Raw genomic sequence first — 19,592 nt, 5'->3', positions numbered from 1 at the left:
TATCAATAGCCTTACTTTTCGAAAACCTAACATATACAAAATACCAGGTATCGTTGCTGTGAGTAATCTTAGTACATCACATCCTCAACTAACCTGTGTGGGAGTTTATCTGGAAATTGCGGTCAGGATGCAGCAAGCGGTAGCTGAGGCGTCCGTTGGGACCACTGTCTCGGTCTGTGGCTGACACATGACCGAAGCCTGTACCCACTGGCAGGTTTTCTCTCACAGCCATGAAGACCCTCTCCTGTGGGAGCCGAGGAGAGTTGTCATTCTCATCAGTCACAGATATCCGCACTGTGGCACTGCCCGTCTTCTTCCACTGTCCATGACCAGCACTGGCCAGTACTGTAAGAAGATACATGTCCTTGACTTCTCTGTCTAGGGCACTTTTCACAAACAGCCAGCCACTGTCTGCAGCAATGCCAAACCCAGCAGCATCTCCATCAGGACGCAGGTGATACGCCAGGGGACTGAAGTGACCTATGCCAGGTGTTTCTCTGTTCAGAGCCCTGACTTGCAGGAAGCGTGTATTTATTGGAGTGCCTTCTTTTAGTTCTACACGGTAGGTGAGGGTATCGAACACAGGTCCCTGGTCATTCTCTGCCTGGACATGAACCACAAGCATGAAGGTGGCGCTAAACTGGGGCACTCCACTATCCTTGGCAATGACTTGGATATCGTAACGGGGTGCACTCTCATAGTTGAGGCTGCCCACCAATCGTATCTCTCCAGTGCTGCGCTCTATGCTAAAGATCCTCTGTATCCCACTTGGTGCAGACAGGTCAAAGGTGAGTTGTCCATTGGCTCCAGAGTCTTTGTCCTCAGCTTGAACACGATACACAACAGTACCCATTTCTGTATGCTCTGGCAGCAGCAGGGACTCCGAGGATGAGGGCAGGAAAACAGGCGGATTATCATTGACGTCTGCGATGGTGATGTGCACACGGGTTTGGCCAAAGGCAGGGGGGTTGCCACTGCGGGCCTGCACCTCCAAATCAAGAGCTGACTGGGCTTCATGATCCAAAGACAGACTGGTCCTCAGGGCCCCAGTGTCAGGATCCACTGTAAAGTATCCTGCAGGGTCCCCAGAACTGATGGTGTAGGAGATATCTTTAGAGGTGTCTGGAGGGAGAAAAACATGATAAAAACCAGAGGCATGTCACCATGGCCCAGGAGGCTGAGGTAAAAGCATTTAAGTAACAGTATACTACAAAAATGTAATAGAGCTCTAAAAAAGAACATAATACACAATATTGAAATATTTGATTGATGTGATTTTAGAGTCAGGTGTGTATAGTGGCCCAATGCCTATTTGTACAAGTGGTACAGAGAGCTAAAATTAAAAAAAAACTATTTTCTGCATGATCCAGTGTGATTGATGAATATATACTGAACTGCATAGGCTATACGACTCCAATGTGGGTGTTTGTGAGTGAGTGAGTGAGTGAGTGAGTGAGTGAGTGAGTGAGTGAGTGAGTGAGTGAGTGAGCGAGTGAGCGAGCAAGCAAGCGATTGAGTGAGTAACAGACAACAAAGGACATGGTTTGTGGACCCTACCTGTCTTAATGCTGGCCTGGACGATGCCTATGACTGTCCCCTGCAGGACGTCCTCTAAAACAGTGAAGTAGTACTGATTCTGTTCAAACACTGGTGGTGCTACCAAACCTGCCACCACACTAATGTTCACCCTGGCATTAACAAGAGCAACCAGACCTCCACCATCCTGAGCAGAGATCACCATGGGTATGACAGAGTTGGCCTTCCCGTACACAGAGCGAGACAGGGAAATGACACCTACAAAAAAAATATTGCAGATCAGATTCATAAAGGCTGTTTACATCACACAGCAGACAAGTCAATGATGTGATAATAACATATAAAGTAATTCACCACATATTTGTATTTTGAAATCTTGAAAATACAGATATGCATATGGGAAAACAGGATAAATACATATACCAACCAGTGTCTTTGTTGAGAGTGAAGTAAGGGGAGGCCCCTCCGGGTATAGTTTTGTATGTTATTCTGCCATTCTCGTCTGAGTCTGGGTCATAGGCCGTCACTCTGACAACAGACGTCCCAGGCGCGCTCTGCGTGCTCAAACTGACAGCATAGCTCACTGGGTAAAAAGCAGGTCTGTTATCATTAATGTCGACCAGATCCACCTTCACATAGGTTACTGAGCTCAGTCCACCCTGTCAAAGAAACACAAAGCTCTTTTGTTATATTATACCTCCACATACATTAAATCATGAAACGGAAAAAACACACCTGAAGCAGGATTTGGTCCACATTAATGGTGCAAGTAGACCACATTAATGGCGCAAGTAAAGACTAGCAGTAAACTCTGTTAAAATTGCATGGCCTCTAAAATATAGTCCCAACAGTTTTGCGCGGGGATACAGATTGATAGTTTCCCCCGGGAAAGAGCAATATGTCATGACCCGTGAAGGGTGAGAGGGCTCGCCGCAGCCGAACAATCTGTTTCATAGGCTTTTCATTTGCACAGAATACAGTGCAGGCTTTTCATTTGGACCAGGTGGCAAAAACGCAGGAGGCGGCAGTCCAACTTGTTAAAATATTACTGCCTGACAGTTGAAGCATTTCTCCATCTGATTGCTTTAACATGGCTGCAGTAATTTTCTTTCATTTTGAACCTTTTATTTTTTAAGTATTATTTGGCATGAAGTGAACAGGATGCTATACTAACTTTTGAGTAAGACTGCCATGGAGAGCAATTTTTACTTGGCTCAAATCAAAGTTTTTCTGCACAGTTGGCCATGTCTTTGCTCTCCTGTCTGTATGAAAAGCACGGCTGCTGTGTTTATAGGATTACTATGTGGCTCAATGGATTCATATTAAGCATGATTTCAAAATGTGGTGGCTCACCCCATCCACTGCAGTAACAGTGAAGTCGTAGCTGGCCAGCCCTTGATCTCTGTCTAGTACAGTACTAGTGCAAATCTGTCCAGTCTCCTTGCCAATGGTGAACTGAGAGGGAACAGCGCTGTTAATGCCAGAGCCCAGGGAGTAGGTAATGGAGCCAAAAGAGCCACCGTCCGCATCTGTCGCAGTGACCTACAGAGAAGAAAACATGCTTTTGGTTAAATAATTCCAACATTGTGCATTAAAATTAGAATTTATTACATTTGACAGGAAATATCTGACTGGATAAATGCAACAGTTTCCATACTCATTAATGATATCACTCTAAAGCCACAATAGATCAAATCAAAATTCTATTAGAGAGATGTAATAATGATGGCAATCCACAAACTAAAACAAGAGCACCATACCAGGTGCCTTCTGAAAGCATCTTTGGACACGTTCTTTGTTGTTTATCTGAGCCAGCGCATGAGCCAAACAGGCCCTTTGGCAGAAAGGGGCTGAGGGAATGAAGGGGGGGGTGGCGGGACAGAGGATGACTTCTACAGGCTCTAGGAGGGCTGCCAGCAGGGAAAACTGCCTGCTTCAGGAGTGGCGTCTGTCTGCACAGGAAAGTGACAGGGACGGCTGGGGAACAGTGGGATACCACACATTATGCTTCAGTACAGCGCATTATACCCTAAAGTAATGTCCCGCTTGCGGTCTGGTTTTAATAATGCCGCACAACTACAGAGGGCTGGAACCGCTGTAGTTATAAAAGCAGCTCACGAGCCATCAGCCAGGGAGCCGACTCAATTACTACAGGATCTCCCAAGACAGCGTAAGGCAAACAGACCAATCAGATCGGGCCCCTGGGTACCAACAGTGTAATTGTTTGCAAGTGTTGGCTCTGGATCGCAGCTTGCGAGAGAGATTACAGTAGGGTTAAACCTCAGAAGTTGATTAGAATTCTTCTTCCTTCCATCTTTTATAAATGGATCTTTTTAGGAAAACACTAATTGCAATAAAATAGAAGCTTGAATCCTGCTCTGGAGCTCCAACATACAGCAAAAGGAAGCCTCCTCTGTGCATAAAGTGGAGTAGTCATCAGGAACATTGCCAAGAAAAATAAGGCAAGCCATGCTTATCATCAAAACCAGACTTTTTTAAAGATGGCATTGGTATGAGTGAGAGTAGATGGAAATCATTCATTCGAGGCGATGCTGCTGTAATTCAGGCTCCATCTCCTGCATGAGCAGATGGCAGACGGGGGACTCAGCAGAAAGCATGCCCCACACTCCTGACTGTAACTCCTAACAGTGGGTGAGTAGTGTGTAGGAGTGAGGGAGTTGTAAAGCTGGCAGAGACGCAAGCCAAAGAGAAGAATAATAAACCACATGAGGAAAGGGGAAACCAAGAGCAATACAAGAAAACTACTCCATCTTTTAACGCACTGAGGCTGAAGCTTACTGTAATATTTTATCATTTTGCAGGGGGACAAGTTATTTATAACAACCCCACAGCTTTAAATGCATGTTTTCTCTTTTGTTGTGTGATGAGTGTCAGCTGGAGGGAGAGTTTAAGGAGCACTTAAGCATGAATACCTTGGTCTTGTGAAAAAAAAACTTTACAAAAGCAGGCAGATATGCACAAGTAAGCATTTCCCAAAAGATCTGTAAGAATATATTTCCTCGCTTGTGACTGACCAATTCGTGGCAGGCATTGAGCTATTTGAGAAGACTCCATGTTACTTTCCATTTTAGCCACAACCATCCATAAAAACGTTTTTTTTTTCAAGGTACACCCACATGTTCATAGCCTACATTTATATTTATGATATGAAAACTTGAAAAATGAAAGGAAAAAGATGAAAAAAGACAGAAAAGAGAGAGAAAAAAGAAACTTTTGGTGAGGTGGGAGTTGGAGCTTTTTCACTGTATGCATTTATAATAAAAAGTCAGTTGGTGAATTCAGAGCAAAAGCACGTTAGGTTGAAGGTTCTGTGTGAGTTTAAAAAGTTTCTTGAGACTTGAGAAAAGGGTTAGCAGCACAGAGTGCAGCACTGAGCTTTCTTATTATCCTAAACAAGTTCTGCAGAGACAGGGGACTGAGTGATGTGTATGCCATGAAATCAATTTACATGAGGATCCAGTGCTTGAATAATTATACTTCTCCCGGTCCTCCAAGTTCTGCATAAAGAGGTGAGGACATTTGTACACTATGTTCCATGATTTAAGTGTATGACTTTTTTTGGGGGGGGGTGTAATGTTAGACAATAAACCGCACCATCATATTTGCATAAATCCTAATCACTGTAAGTAGAACGCCTGAGGCAATCAGTCTACTTGGAATCTATAGAGACTGAGAATTCAATTCCACTCTTATTGATAGGTTAATAGCAGCATATCGGTAGAGGCTTGTCTGTCCAGCAGATTAGAATTTGCCTTATAAAAGACATATGAGGCCAGGCAGGATAACCTAATACTATGTGGCCTCTGACATCAAAAACTGCTAATAAATTAGAATAAATCAATAATAGAGCAAGTGTTCATCACAAAAACATGGAACAAGATTCTCACAAAAGCTTGAATAAGGACTGAAGCTTCCTTGGGATGTTGCATAATGCAGTCATTCATCATTTATTTATTTATTTATTCATTTATTTTTCACTACACACTTATGCGCTTGTTTATTTCCCTCTCAAATGTTCTTTGTTTTATCTTCATTTTAAATTATTTTTTAACAAAGTCTACATTTGTACTTACATGTGGTAAGTCCTCTAAATGGGCATACTGTAGATGTGGAGGAAAAGGAAATAATTGCTACCAAGAAAGTCATTTAAGATGTGCCAGTAATAAGTAGGAATTCTCTGCCCCGTAGGAGGAAGAAAAATACCACTCACCACTTTGTCGTATCCATCTTGACATGGATACGAGGGGCCTTTCTTTCTGTTTCCCACAGACTTTTTACTTTTCTGCTGAAATGTATAGGTATTACGCAAACTCTATTTTTATTGGATTAAAAGTTCAAAAGCAGGAGTAATCTTAGATCATCAGTAACAGCCAGCAGTATTCTCCCTGCACTCCGTGTATGTGAGTGAGGCATGATGGGAGCTGTCTTATCAGCAGGAGAAAGGCAACGTTTGGCCGAGTCCTTAGTAAAACAAGCTGGGAGACTCCAAAGATAACTGGGGCACTTTGTGGCTCTCCCATCAGATTCTAGGAGCCTTCCAGAGGAGACTTCCTGACTGACTGACTGTCCAATCAAGACAACCAGATTCACAAGAGGGAACATGTCTTTGTATGTTTATGTATAATATGTTCAAATGGAATAATGAGCCTGAGGCTTTTGGATGCGCCAAAGAGTTCTGGCCCATCTAATGTCCTCACTCTGTGGTCTGAGGGAGAGCCAGGCCTGGAAAAGCCAGTATTCGGGGGGTTTCTATTTTTAGTGTTGATTTTCCCAAAAGGCCAATTAGAATTCACATATATGATTAACCACTGTGGCTTTTAGTTCTTGTTCTTAGATTTTTGTGGATAATGCAAACGTATGTCAGCGTGACCTTATTTGCCCAGGCTACTACTCCTCTCTCCATCTTCATTGAGCAGCCATGCAAAAAAATCCGACTGTGGAAAGAACTATTGCAAAAACCTGTGAGTAAATGAATGATGCAGAACCGAAACCAATTGAGGCCAGCATGGGGTGAAATGAAGGTGATGTAGTTTTTAATCACGCTCCCCACATTTTACAGTGCCCAGTCAAACAAATCTGTCTCACGTAGTCCTCAGTGAAACCAGCCAATCAGGACCACAACTCTGCCAATCCAAATAGGCCACAAATGACGGAGTGCATATGTAAATGTTTGCCAACTGGGAAATTATCACACACATCAATCAAATTTTGAATGAGCATGTCCTTTGAGTATACCTTAGATGCGTAAGCAAAGACACAAACCTACAAACATGAGGGACCAAATCATTGCTCAACACAGTTTTGTGATGCCAGTGGAGCAAAAGACCGAGACCAAGTTAATTCTCAAGTCTGATTACATCAGAATCTTCTCTGTAGTCACTGGGAACTCTTTGCAAACAAACCAAACACAGATGAGTATGCAGCAGAGGCTACTGTGACTGTGGCTCGAAGCACAACTCTGCAACTTTGTGACATAAAGAAATGTTCAGAAAAATACTGGATGACATCTCTAAAACTCTTTAGCTCAGATTTATGACTGAGCCTGCTTTTATCTTAGTTGGGGACAACTGTTAAAGCTATAGTATTTGACACATTGGCCAGTTGGTCATGCAGCTGAAATGTTTTTAAATAGCAGAGATAGGTGTGGAGGTTTAAGTTTCCATTCCTAAGGATCTAGAAGAAAGAGGACTTTGGTTACTGAAAAGTGGAGAATAAAGATGAGAATGGAGAACAAGGGTGAGGGAGTTTGATATTCCATCTCCTAGATTTTAGCAGTCGCCCTTATGATAGGTAGCTTAAACTGCAGTAATGTACCAAATTAATGTCAGTCTTATCAGAAATATAAGCTACAGCAATATCAAGGCCAGTCACATTTGCTTTCCAGATATGAATTCAATAATATCAAATAAGAAATATCAAACATAATTTTAATGACAGATTCACAGACATGACCAATTAAGCCTGTAATAGCAGGACTCCCACAGGGGCAATTAGAGGCAACATGTGATAGATTGATGGAGTGACATGGAGATCATTAAAAGACAGTAAAGGCAAAGAGGAAAGCGTAGGCTCAAAGAAATCAAATGAGTGGGCGAGTCGCAAAAATCTGGACCGAGAATTGCTTTGAGCTTTCACAGCTGGTGTGAAGCATTGCACACTCCTCTCCTTACATTGTCCTGGCATCACTTCTGAAGAGAGCAGGGATGAGGAGAGAGAGGCGGAGACCTCCTAAAGGCTTCTTTCACTACTAGCTAAAGTAGCAGATATGGAGATGGGGGACTTTGTGACATGTCCACCACCACACTAAAGCCCCAGACAGAGACCGCACCGGCCCGGTGGAAGGAAGAAGCCCACACAATGTTGACGAACAGATCAAAACAAAAAACATTTGCTGCACAGACAATATTGTCTGGATTCCGACCAACCACATGTGAAAGATTTGGGGGTTACTGAGGAGACAAAAAGTGGACATCTTCACTGCATAGTGGTCTAGCTTTGTATGTGTAGTGTATCTGTGATAAAAGTGATTAAATTTCAAATGTCTCTCCAGCTGAAAGCGTATGAAAGACCTTCAAGGATCACCTCAGCTAGTCTTCATGTGCATACAGAGTAGGTCCAGATACAGCAGTCGACCTGAGGCACTATTACCTGCCTGAAAGACTATGTATGTCTTTCTGGCATGCTTTAATATCCCAGGAACCCTTTGCCATGGCTATGAACATGATCTGGTCTTGAAAATAAGTTTGTTTTTTAACAGGGTGTGGTATCCCTTGTTTTTCAAAAATCTCTGGTAATTAAAAACAACTGCTCATTAGATAGAAAAAAATCCTCTGGTTCTGTTCCATTTATTAAAAGGAAATGCTAAACATCCAATTGCTGAGTTTGATGGTTTAATAAACTTTGAAAAACAAACTTGAACATATCTGAAACAGCAAGCAGAGATAAAGTCAAGCAAAGCCTTTCCAATGTTAAGCGGAAGCACCTGATAGCATGTCATATCATTGTCTCAGTATTTAGTTGGCAATACAAATGGAAATGTTGACTTCATGGTGCTGCTGCGAGAAAAGTCACGAGCCAAACAAGACATTTGGTTCAACATTTTGAAGCCATCAATATCCACAGAGAATTTTATGGAAATCCAGACATCAGTATTTGAGACACCTTATGATGGATCGATCTCGGAAAACGCAGAGACTTGACCTAAAGGAAGCACTAGACAAAACCTCATGAGGGTCATTGAAACTATTAAAAATCCTCCTCTGGGAGCCATGAATAACTGTACCAAATTTAATGACAATGTGCAAACAGCATCAAGTTATACTGGTCTGGACAATATGCATATGGATGGACCGAAGACAAAACATCTCCATGCTTAAACCTCACTGCTTGCGGGCAAAAGGACAACTTTGGCTGGGCCCAAATCTTTGTGTGCGGGCCACAAAATATCAGGAAACACTCAAATATGGTAAATCAAGCAATAGTCTTTTGAGCGAACATTCTCCATCAGCTCTCAATTATCCTTCGCATTTCTTTTTGCAAAAGCCTCAGCAACATTAAACTGACATTGGCACAGTCACCTCTTCTTTATAATTACAGAGCAAACAGCTATGTAGAGTTGTATTCAAAATCACAAAACCTCCCTCAGTGTCGCTGCATGACTTCACAGGAACAATCTATTCCAGATTTGTCAAGTACTTTCTCTATCCAGATGTCCATTAAAATACATCTGCTGTATTGGGGTATCCCTGTGAAACACTGTATAACTGTCAAGGTTAGTAACCATCTTAATCACACTGATTTCTGCAAAAATATACCGTTATGTGCCACTTGCCAAATCATATCATCCAGAACTGTCCTTTTACTGAAATGAGTTCCAACTGTCTTTGTTGGGTTAATGATTTGCCCAGACAAGAACAACCCCAACATAACTCCTAACCCTAAAACAAAAAAGACAATTACACATGTGCTGAAGGATAAATGACAACAGATAAGAATTTACAGGAAATTTTCCAAAATCATATGATCTTGACATAATTTAGTTGCCTTGTCTAAGTAATACTTGGCTGTTTTTGGAAAAACTGAGAGACCTTTGTTCGATCTGTAGGAGAAAAGCAACATTTTGCCAAGCTTATGTCCCCAGCAAGTCCAGCTGTCCCAGTTTCCTTGAATCGTATTGTCTCAGCTCTTTTAAGGCATAAAAGAAACTACTTTCTGACATGAGGAGACAAAGAAGTATAGATTTCTAAATCAACAATGGCTCCATGAACTGCAGCTTTTCATCTTACTCCGTGTAGTACACTGACATAAATGTGGAGGACCTGAGTTAAGGGCAGCAGGTTAGCATGGTGTAAGGTCCACATATCTGGCAGAAGAACAGAGGGGAGGTAATATAGCAGACAGGGATATAATGACACTCAACGCTAGAGTGCAGACACAGGACAGGATAAGGTTTCTGTCTCTTTCCCTTCCTCCCATACATCACTCACCATAACTACTACACTGCTGGAAAAAAGCGAGTCAAAACATCATGACAGAGTTTCTATGCTTGAAGTGGGTAGAAGGTCAGTGTGTTCATGAACTAAATGTGATATAACATGCAATTTAAGAACATCAAACCAAAATGCTAATAGTCTTTCATGTCAGGAAAGAACTACATTGTAATTTACATTTTCATCTTTTCAGATTACATAAATGACCATTATAATGGATTGAAAATTTGGCAAGAAAGTCACATTATAGTTCTTGATTTAAAAATAACAATATTAGTCATTTTACATTCGTAAAATAACTTTCTGAAGGAAAAGAAGAAAAACTTTCAAATAAAAAACTACTGCTACTGCCCCCAAACAAATACACTTCTGTTGACTACTAATGTCAAGAATTCCACTTATTAAGTCAGTTAAGGTATCCAGCACAGGATTGAGTGGTGTACAGTCTCCCATCCAGTCATGGCTTAGCATTCATTATCATAATTTTGTCATAATGAACCTGCAGTAAACAAGAATTTGTGGATCTGTAATGCAAATAAAAAGAAATGTGGAGTCATCACAGTAAAAAAAAAAATCTTCAGTTTTAAGTTAAGTTCAGGCTTGCCTCAAGGTGTTTCTGAACACCAAAACACCACATGTTTTTTTAAAGTCTTAAGTCAGCATAAACATATGCAAGCATTCTTTGTAATTTACGATTTAAAAGTTGGGACAAACTTCAGGTGTTAGATGTTAGGTTGACTGCATTTAAAAAAAAAAAAAACATTCATTAGACTTTCTTCTAAAACTGAAGTGTCTGTCTTTCATCTACACCTTGCATCTGGAAGTGATTAAGCTTCAAACCATTTAAGGAGAATGGGGCTTCAGAAAAGGAGAAATGAGCAGAAAGGGGTGATATTGTGCAGCTATAGAAAAAGAATAGAGCTAATAAAGCAAGAATGGAGTGGAAATTACATTCAAGACCAGACATGCAATTCTATTTTGTCAGCTTTCAAATTACCTGCATCAAGTACAAATTATTACAATAATGATGACAAAAGGCCAGTATGTAGCTATATTATTCCATCTATAGTATTACTCTGTCAATAAGCATGTCCTACGTCTCCAAGAAGGAATGTACAAACACCTTGAAAACAACTTTAAGGTGTTTTTATAAGCCCTCTTGTGTGTACTAATCTAGTCAGTGTTTGATATGAGCCATGACCCCTACAGATAAACTGAGAGGCTTTGATTTGTAGCTCTTACCTAAAATGTCCTGTAGAAGGCCAAAATCTTTTTTTTTTAAAAAAGCCATTTAATTATGAAACTCACATAGGTGGAAAGGCTAACATGGGTTCCTGGGAAATGCTTGCACAGCAGACACGTCTGACCTTGGTGTATAGGCTCACAGCTGGGGAGGACTTTACCATAATGTGCAGCATTTGCCACCACTGACAAACCCTTTACACACACTATCAGGGATAATTCTCAAGGAAGGTTTTACTTTGGGTAGAAAAATAAATATGACAAAAACTCCACTGGAAGTGTTAGCATACTGGTGTGTGTGGCATTAACCCCTGGCCACCTGGAAGGACAGAGGAAGCTCAGTAACCCATCTGAGAGGCTCCTGCTCAAGACATTAGCCTGTTTATTTTCCAAAGGTCAAATGGGAGAGACAAACCTGCAGTTATTTTCTTACACATGCTGATGAAGTTAGGCCAGTGGAAAGAAAACAAAGAGAAAATGGTTTGAGTTGTTTGCAAAGACGAATAATTTTGAATGAATGTTGGAGGAGCATGTGTTTTACCTGAATTTTATAAGTGTACAAATTGTTTGCCATCAGCTGCCAGTTGAGATATTATTTTGATCAACCTCATGGAAGTAATAAAACTCTTAGTTAAATTGAAAATAAACACACTTGACTTTTATATCAGGAACACACAATTCTTCATTGAAAATGTTAATTTCAACAGCAATAATGTATGCAGATGTGCTGTATTGAAGTATAAATTCAGCATGTTCAAACTTTTTTTATTTATTTATTGGTTTATAGTGCAATAAAATATGAAATATGAAAAGCAACATATGACAGAGCACAAGACAACAGGGAAAACTGCAAACAAACTGAAATGAAAAGAGAGAAAAGGGAAGGCAAAACAGTAGCAACAATAACAAGAATGATAAACGAGCAAACAAATGAAAAAGGCAAGAGTTTTGGTTAAGATTTTCCAAGTATAGCATGTGTGTGTTAAAGTAGGGGTGTGTGTTTATGTGGATATGTTTTCTGTGTGAAAGAAATAGAAGAGAGCAGGGTCACGTTCAGCATATTGAAATCTGACATGATATTGACATGCACGCTGTTGAGGGTCACAGCACACCTCTTAAGTAATGTCAAATTAATGCAAACACCCACAAAATCACTAGTAGCGCCTCTGAGGCCTGCCCAGTGTCCAGTGTGGGAGGTGAACTCATACTAAACGCTTGCTGGGTAGATCCAGTCACAAAAAACCTCTACCAGGCTCTAACTCAGCTCTGTTTCATTCAGTCATTCTCTTCACAGCCATCCAAAAGCTGGGCTGAGCTCTGGTCTGCTGAGGCAAGCCAGGCGGTGGATCCCAGGGTCTTGTTAGGTGGGAGGGGAGCTAATATGAACCATACACAGTGTGTGGGGGTGCAGGAGCACTGATGTGGGCTAGGCTAGTGCTGCAGCTGCTTGCAGTGGGTGGGAGAATGCCCACTGAGCATGGCATGCACAAACACAGTGCAGATGCGGTTGCAGAGCCAGATAGGACCCTGGTTCCCAGAGATCCAAGATTCTGTTTGATGAGGTGGACAGAGAGCAAGCAGTGTTGGAGCTTGTCGTGTACTGTACTGCTACAGTCTTATAACATGGCTGTATTTTGTTAAATTTGTTGGCGACAAAGAACACTGCATTAATCACTACAGATCCAGCAGAGTTACTCAAATCCTCTGGAGACAGAAAACTGTTCATCGTAGACATAGATTCATATTCTCCAATAGAGACATTCAACGCAGATAGCATGAAACCACATGCTAATTTTATCATTCAGTGGTCAACTCAAAGCAGCACATAATTGGCAATAATAAATAACACACTGGAGACATCAGATTTAAATAGTGTTGTCTGCACTGATAGCTTGGCCGATCATAAAACAGATTGTTCTGCTCTGTGTGAATATCTTTTCAAGGAGGATTTAAATATGCATTAAGAATTCTCCTCCACACACAATCACATACAGATGCGAACTATGCGAGACATATGGGCATACAGACATGTAGCCACAAATACAAAAGCAGAGTATACTCTTTGTTGCAACTGTGCATTTCCAGTTTTGTGCCTGAGGCGCTGCTGAGATGAGCAGTTAGAATATGACTGGGATGGATTGGTCGAGTTTGTTAGTGCAGCAGAGGGAGCCAGATTTGTGGTGTGGCAGGGATTTCACTACTCCAAAGCTCTGCAACTCTTACTGTAAAGCAACCAGTCTGGCCCTAAAGAAATACCAAAACTTCACGTCTCAATATCCTTCATCTTTCAGAAGGCAAGAAAAGGGAAAAACGTTGTACAAAAGGCAGCTTGCAGAAAACACTGACATCTTCCAGTGGTTGTTTTTTGAGTAGAGACCCTGTATTAAGGTTGTTTATTGACAGTTATACAGTCATTCATTTCAGCCTGCTAAAAAACAGTAATTAAAATATTAAGTTTGGGAAGTAGAGAGTAGTTTTCTATTTTCAGCCCAAATTTCTTTATATGGTCATCTGTTCCACGCAAAGTGCATGTTTTTTCATTTTTTGGGGGGGTAGTCACGCCAAGCTATGACTCGAGTTGAGCTGGCACTCTGTGATTGTTTTTTCCATTACACAGCAGGTAAAGTAAAATAAACTGTTTACCTGTTGGAGGTGTGCTTGCCGCCTGCAGCTCCTCATCAAACATCTCACTACGGATGTTTTTGCTTGTGCTATTCTTCCCTGCATTATTACTAACTGATCTGCTCAACAAACAACTCCAAATATCTCCCACATGTTGTTGTGTTGACCAGTTTTTAGTGCTGCTGACAAACTTCTGCTAGTTCAGTGAGGAACATGTTTAATTTTCTATAAATGTTTCACAATGAAAGTCTACCATTAATTATGAACTTAACATGACATGATTCAGCTTAGCAGGCTTCTGGAAAGCTGGCTAATCAGAACAGAAAGGGCTGAAACTGCCTGTTAAGAGACAAAGGCTGAACTGAGGCACTGCATGAAAGGCCAGTACAAAATAAAAAAGGAGTTCTTTGAACTGTGAATCATGCAAAATTACTCTGGTAGAGTCCCATAATAAAAATATAGAGCTGGTAATAAGCATAAAAGGTCCCCTTTAAACACACTGTATGTCTTACATTGTTATAGTGGTAATATTACAAAGCATATCTAGTGTCTTTAAGGTTTCTACTTGAAAGAGCTTGACAGAGACACTTACTTCAGTGAAATAAAGGGTAAATAAATCAATAGATCATCAGCACAGTATTTACGCTTTCTCTTCTGACTGCATTAAGAAGTGACTTCATACCACTACTCAATTGTCTCACTCCAGGCAGTGGCTGCTCCACATCATAATGAAGTTGACAGACTTTCCTGCCAAAATGTGGCTTGGAGACAATTTAACTGCTCCTCCACTCAGGAAATGGTCAATATATTGTTCTTAAGAAAAAAATAACCAGATATAAACACAATTAGAAAACTGTGTCTGCTCAGTAATACAACGTTTTTAAATCCTGTCAACAGAATGCATTTGAGAGGGATCAGATGTGACTATATGAATGCAGCTGTCATCACTAACCAAATCTTACCTGTCCTAAAGAGTTTTCTGACATAGTAATGGACTCCCTTAATTTTGTCATCACCATCCATGCAAACATTTACACAAGTTACTGATGAGAAGGGCATAATTGCAGTCCACCTCTAAACCCAACAAACAAGAACCTTGTAGCCACAGCTTTATTGCGCTACTCTTATAGTAATGTAATCAGTCCTGAGGGTAAAGCACTGAGTCATTCTCTTAATGTCGCTTTCTGTAAGGCGAGGGAGTATGGTTGGGGTGGGGGGTCAGTCAGTGCATTGGGGTCATGAAGGCCTACTGGAATCATACATATAAACACACCCTGTCACTGATTGATAAACATTGCAAACAAATGAAGACTGCCCAGGCAGGGTGCTGGCGTGCATGAGGTCTCCAGTAATGTCTGTTTAACTATAAGCCCAGTCCTGAAGGAAGTTATCCTTGGTTCAGATGTGGGTCGGACACATAAAGACAACACACTCTGGCAACAGAAACGGTCTGGAGAGATGAGTGTCTGTTTAGATCTTTTTCTTTTGTTTCACTGAGTCGCATAATTGAGTCAACATACATTCATCCTGAGCAGACAGAGAATCATGCGTGGATAGACAGATGAGCACAAACAGACACATGAACAATATGTACTGTAACTTTCCAAACAGTTCTTTGCCAACAACAAACAACAGCTGTTCTTCACATAAAGCTCTGGCTCTGTCACATGAAGATGAATTGAGGTACTGACCCTCTGTCATCATTACACCTTTTATCTTGTTTTCAAACTGGCTGGAAAATGTGATAATGACATTTTCCATATTTCCACATGCATGTGAAACTACGTCACCTCCTAAACTGGAACACAGTCTGTTGTGTTAAGAGACAGTTTCTAATTTCACATGTTCAATTTGGTTGCTATGTGATTTGTATGTTTACTATCTGAGATGTTCGTTCTGATTCATGAGCAGCCTTTTTTTTCAAATTCTCTAGAGCATCTAAAGACATAGGCGGGTTTCATTTCCTCACTAGGATATTTATTTGGTTCTCAACAAAATATTTAGGTGATAGGGTAATTATATTTTATCTTGTATACATGTCTAGTCCCCTCCTTCATCTGATTCATTTCAAACAAGCCCTTCTAAGTATACATAAGGTAGTCAGTGAGCACTAGTTGTTTCTCAGAGCAAAAGGGACTTCCACAGTAAACACGTCCTCCGCAAGACTACACTCACGCAAGCTCTTAAAAGGAACACACACAATTCCGAATGAAAACATATTTAATCTATTTGAAAGATACAAGCCTGTCTGGGTAACACAAAAGCCGAGCTTTGGCTGGGACTTCCCCCTGATGATGCCCATGGTATACTTGTACACACCTCAAATTCACCTCACACCGTAACCGAGGGGCACTTATCCACAAGCCAGAGTCTGTTCAGTGATTACATTTCATACTTTTTGCTAAGCAATAAGACTTACATAGGATCTGTTTGTTATCATCAAGTGTCTGGATCTGGAATTTGCTTCAGTATTAATTGCTTGTCCAGCTGTGCAGGAGAATGTCTTCAGTGTGCATTTGGTGGAATAATGCTCAGCAATGAAATTCTACAAGCTTTCCACTTCCTTGCTAATAGCAAATCAAAGGTTTTAAAGTATATTTGTAATTGGTGTTAGTTGGAATTGTTTGAGTGCTACTGTAGCAAGAGTTAAGATTCAATTCAAACAAATTCACAATCACAATTTTGATGATAACGCCTTTCTAACCAATCTATTTAAAAAAAGAAGAGAAAAAGTGGAAAGTTATGACTAACCAGGACATTGTTTCTTGTAAGAAATGTAGTTCTTGAGTTAGTCAAATGTCCATTTTGAATGCAGCAGATGTGTGATGGTGGATATCTCAAAACCTTTCCCCATGACTTACTGTTATTATTGGCCGTGGCTATTTTTTTAGATTTGTAAACTGACCCCTTTGATATGATCACAACTGACAGATCTCGCAAAAGCTCTGTTGATGTCATTAGATTATGCGCTCATTTTTTCACATTTTATTGTAAATAAGGACCCAATATAAGACACGTTTCATTATATTTGCTTTGACTAGATCCCAGTATCTATTGCCACCTTATTAGGGACTGTTTTGTTTGGGGCAATAGCACCTTGTAGGGTCTCCCAACACAAGCTGGTCCAAGGTGTGAGGCCAGATGGAGAACCTGGTTTAAATGAAATAGACTGACATCATTCGAACCACAGAAAGCTGGGCCCACTGGCCCTTTAGGGGAGCTGCGAATACCTGGTAGCTGGTCTGTATGGAGAGCAGCTGTGCTCACACAAAAAAACAACAATGGGCTGGTGTTTTGTAGGTTACCTAAACACAAGGACACAGGTAGAGTTGCATGTTAGGTGAAGGCGTGGGGGCCAACTTCTGGCTGCAAAAAAACTGACTATGTCCAAGTATGATTCCCCAAATGCATGTATATATTTTTAATAAAGCTGCAGTGCAAGTTAAATGGAAGGAGAAGATTGATATGGATATGGGAGCAGCAAATTGTGCATTTGGAGACGTACAGAGGCCACACCTAACGCCTTGTATTGCCTTTCTCATGCCAAAATATACTCTGATAAGGGGTTTATCTGGTTTTCACTGAAAGACAGGGAATGGTTTCCTTCTAAAATGAGATACCCACCACTATAGCAACACCAAGCCATTGAAAATGGAAATATATGCTACTATTACTGATAGCCCCTGCTTTGTCTGCTGGTATGTGTGTGTGTGTGTGTGTGTGTGTGTGTGTGTGTGTGTGTGTGTGTGTGTGTGTGTGTGTGTGTGTGTGTGTGTGTACTGCCTTAATGTGTGAATTTACCAGTGTTGTCTTAAAGGTGCCAGAGGAACCTGATTGCAGTGCGCAACCAAACCTGGGCTCAATGTTCCTCCTATAGGATCACTTTTCACCCCACTTGCCACCTTCTTTTGCTTTTGTTTGACTTTTTTTGTTTTGTTTCACAGCACCTACATTATTCACACATCCACATTTGCATTACTGATTCCACTGTCTAACATACTTCATATCTGGATTCACCTCTTATTTTATTTCAAATTGCTGGAATTTGCGTGTCTGACAAAATCACACTATACAAACCACATTTCATAAAAATGTTCTAAAATGCTTATAATGGGGGACTACTAATTACTCCCAAACTTTTTGTGATTCTCCCATGTGACTCATATCCTGTGATTAAAGCTAAAACTACATACTTCCTGTGTGTTTTATGCAGCTCTCTCACTAATGTAGTTAGCAGTATACCAGCTTTATGTTGTGCTTCGTAATGCCGGCGTCGTTTGTCATGTGCAACAATATATGATTGATAACTCAACAAAAAAAAGGCAAAGAAACATCGAGACTTGAACTGACCAATTTTCCAGTATTACTTGATTTTTAAGGAGAGGGTCGACCTCAACCCATCTATACACACAATACATGATCATGTTCAAGAGGGTTCATGCATTTGTGTGGCTGTGATTTACACAGAAAGGGGTTTGAAGCATACCTAATCTAATCCAATCAAGCAGAAACTTCTGACTAACGTGAGGTCCCGGGTCGCAGGTCAGCCAAACGTCCAGCTGCCCCCTGTGACCTTCGGCCTGGCGACCATCTATCCTGTCTTTCATCTGATAGCCAGCCACATGCAACTTGTGTGTCAGGGCCACATATGAGGTTCTTCAGCCTTCATCAATAACTGTGTCTGTGTGGCAGGAAAGTGAAATATGGCACAGGAAAAGGGAAGGGTAATATAAATCATAGATAAATTGGCACCTAACTTCTCCCTGGAGTCCTTTGTGTTTTTCCATGATCCAAGTAAATGTTGTTCTGACTTTGAAATTAAAGACTGCTCTGATATTCTGAGGTATGATATTATAGGGCATCTCAGACCAGCAAATGATCTTCAAATAAACCACACGCAGCAACCCACTTATTAAACAAGCGAGTCAAGCCAAAAGACAACATTTCGTCTAATGCTTTAATACGTTACGCTACAATTCTGCCGCATTCACACTCTGTCATTTAGATGTTGAAGTCAATGCTTCATTGGCTATGCTGAAACCCCATTTCCATCCATCCTCAACATTTCATTTTGTCTCAATTTGTGGCTACTTGTTTTATGAGTGATGAAAATGCTAGAATAAACTGAACAAATTACACTGAGCTCAAATGGCCTCAGTAACCCAGCAGAGAAACTTCATCGTTATAATTGACTGCATATATCATAAACATAGAAGAGGTGAATGGGTCATCATCTATCATCTCCTTATCTGCAAACACATTCAGCAAATACAACGTGAACTTTTGCTGTGCATTTGGTTAGGGTAGGATGTTGTTCAAGTAAAACATATGTCATGGTGCTATGGTTAGTATCAAATCCCTTTTTCTGTGAGAACAGATATTCTGTTGCCAGCACAGCTTCATCATCATCAGTTTCGTGTGAATATCATACTCTAGTGTATACCTCAGACATACTATACCTTCAACTTGAAGCCAAAATATTTCTCTGTGCTTATGTCAGTATCTCTCTCCCTTCTCTCTCATTTAATCCAACACCAATAATGCAGATCCGCAAAAATTCTTGAGACCGACTTTTATGTGACCGAATGCATGACATTTTTACATGCAAATGAGAAGATAAAATAGTGGTATGCAAATCACTGCAAACCAGTTACCACAGAACTCAAACAATTATTGCATACA

At 40.7% G+C, this 19,592-nt stretch overlaps 1 protein-coding gene across 1 annotated transcript in view; it reads right to left on the bottom strand.

The window, feature by feature from the left end:
- LOC128360113 (protocadherin-16-like) overlaps positions 1 to 19,592 on the bottom strand; it is a 73,708-nt gene that overhangs the window by 15,397 nt on the left and 38,719 nt on the right. Inside the window, exons 2-5 of the mRNA XM_053320443.1 lie at positions 2,890 to 3,078; positions 1,964 to 2,195; positions 1,558 to 1,794; positions 94 to 1,122 (exon numbers count right to left, since the gene is read on the bottom strand). Coding sequence (XP_053176418.1) covers positions 94 to 1,122; positions 1,558 to 1,794; positions 1,964 to 2,195; positions 2,890 to 3,078 — 1,687 coding nt within the window. The remainder of the gene's footprint in view (positions 1 to 93; positions 1,123 to 1,557; positions 1,795 to 1,963; positions 2,196 to 2,889; positions 3,079 to 19,592) is intronic.

Source organism: Scomber japonicus, chromosome 6 (genome assembly GCF_027409825.1).
Source record: "Scomber japonicus isolate fScoJap1 chromosome 6, fScoJap1.pri, whole genome shotgun sequence".
NCBI lineage: Eukaryota > Metazoa > Chordata > Actinopteri > Scombriformes > Scombridae > Scomber > Scomber japonicus.
The sequence above is the reverse complement of the archived record's forward strand: the minus strand, read 5'-3'. Positions and strand labels throughout refer to the sequence as shown.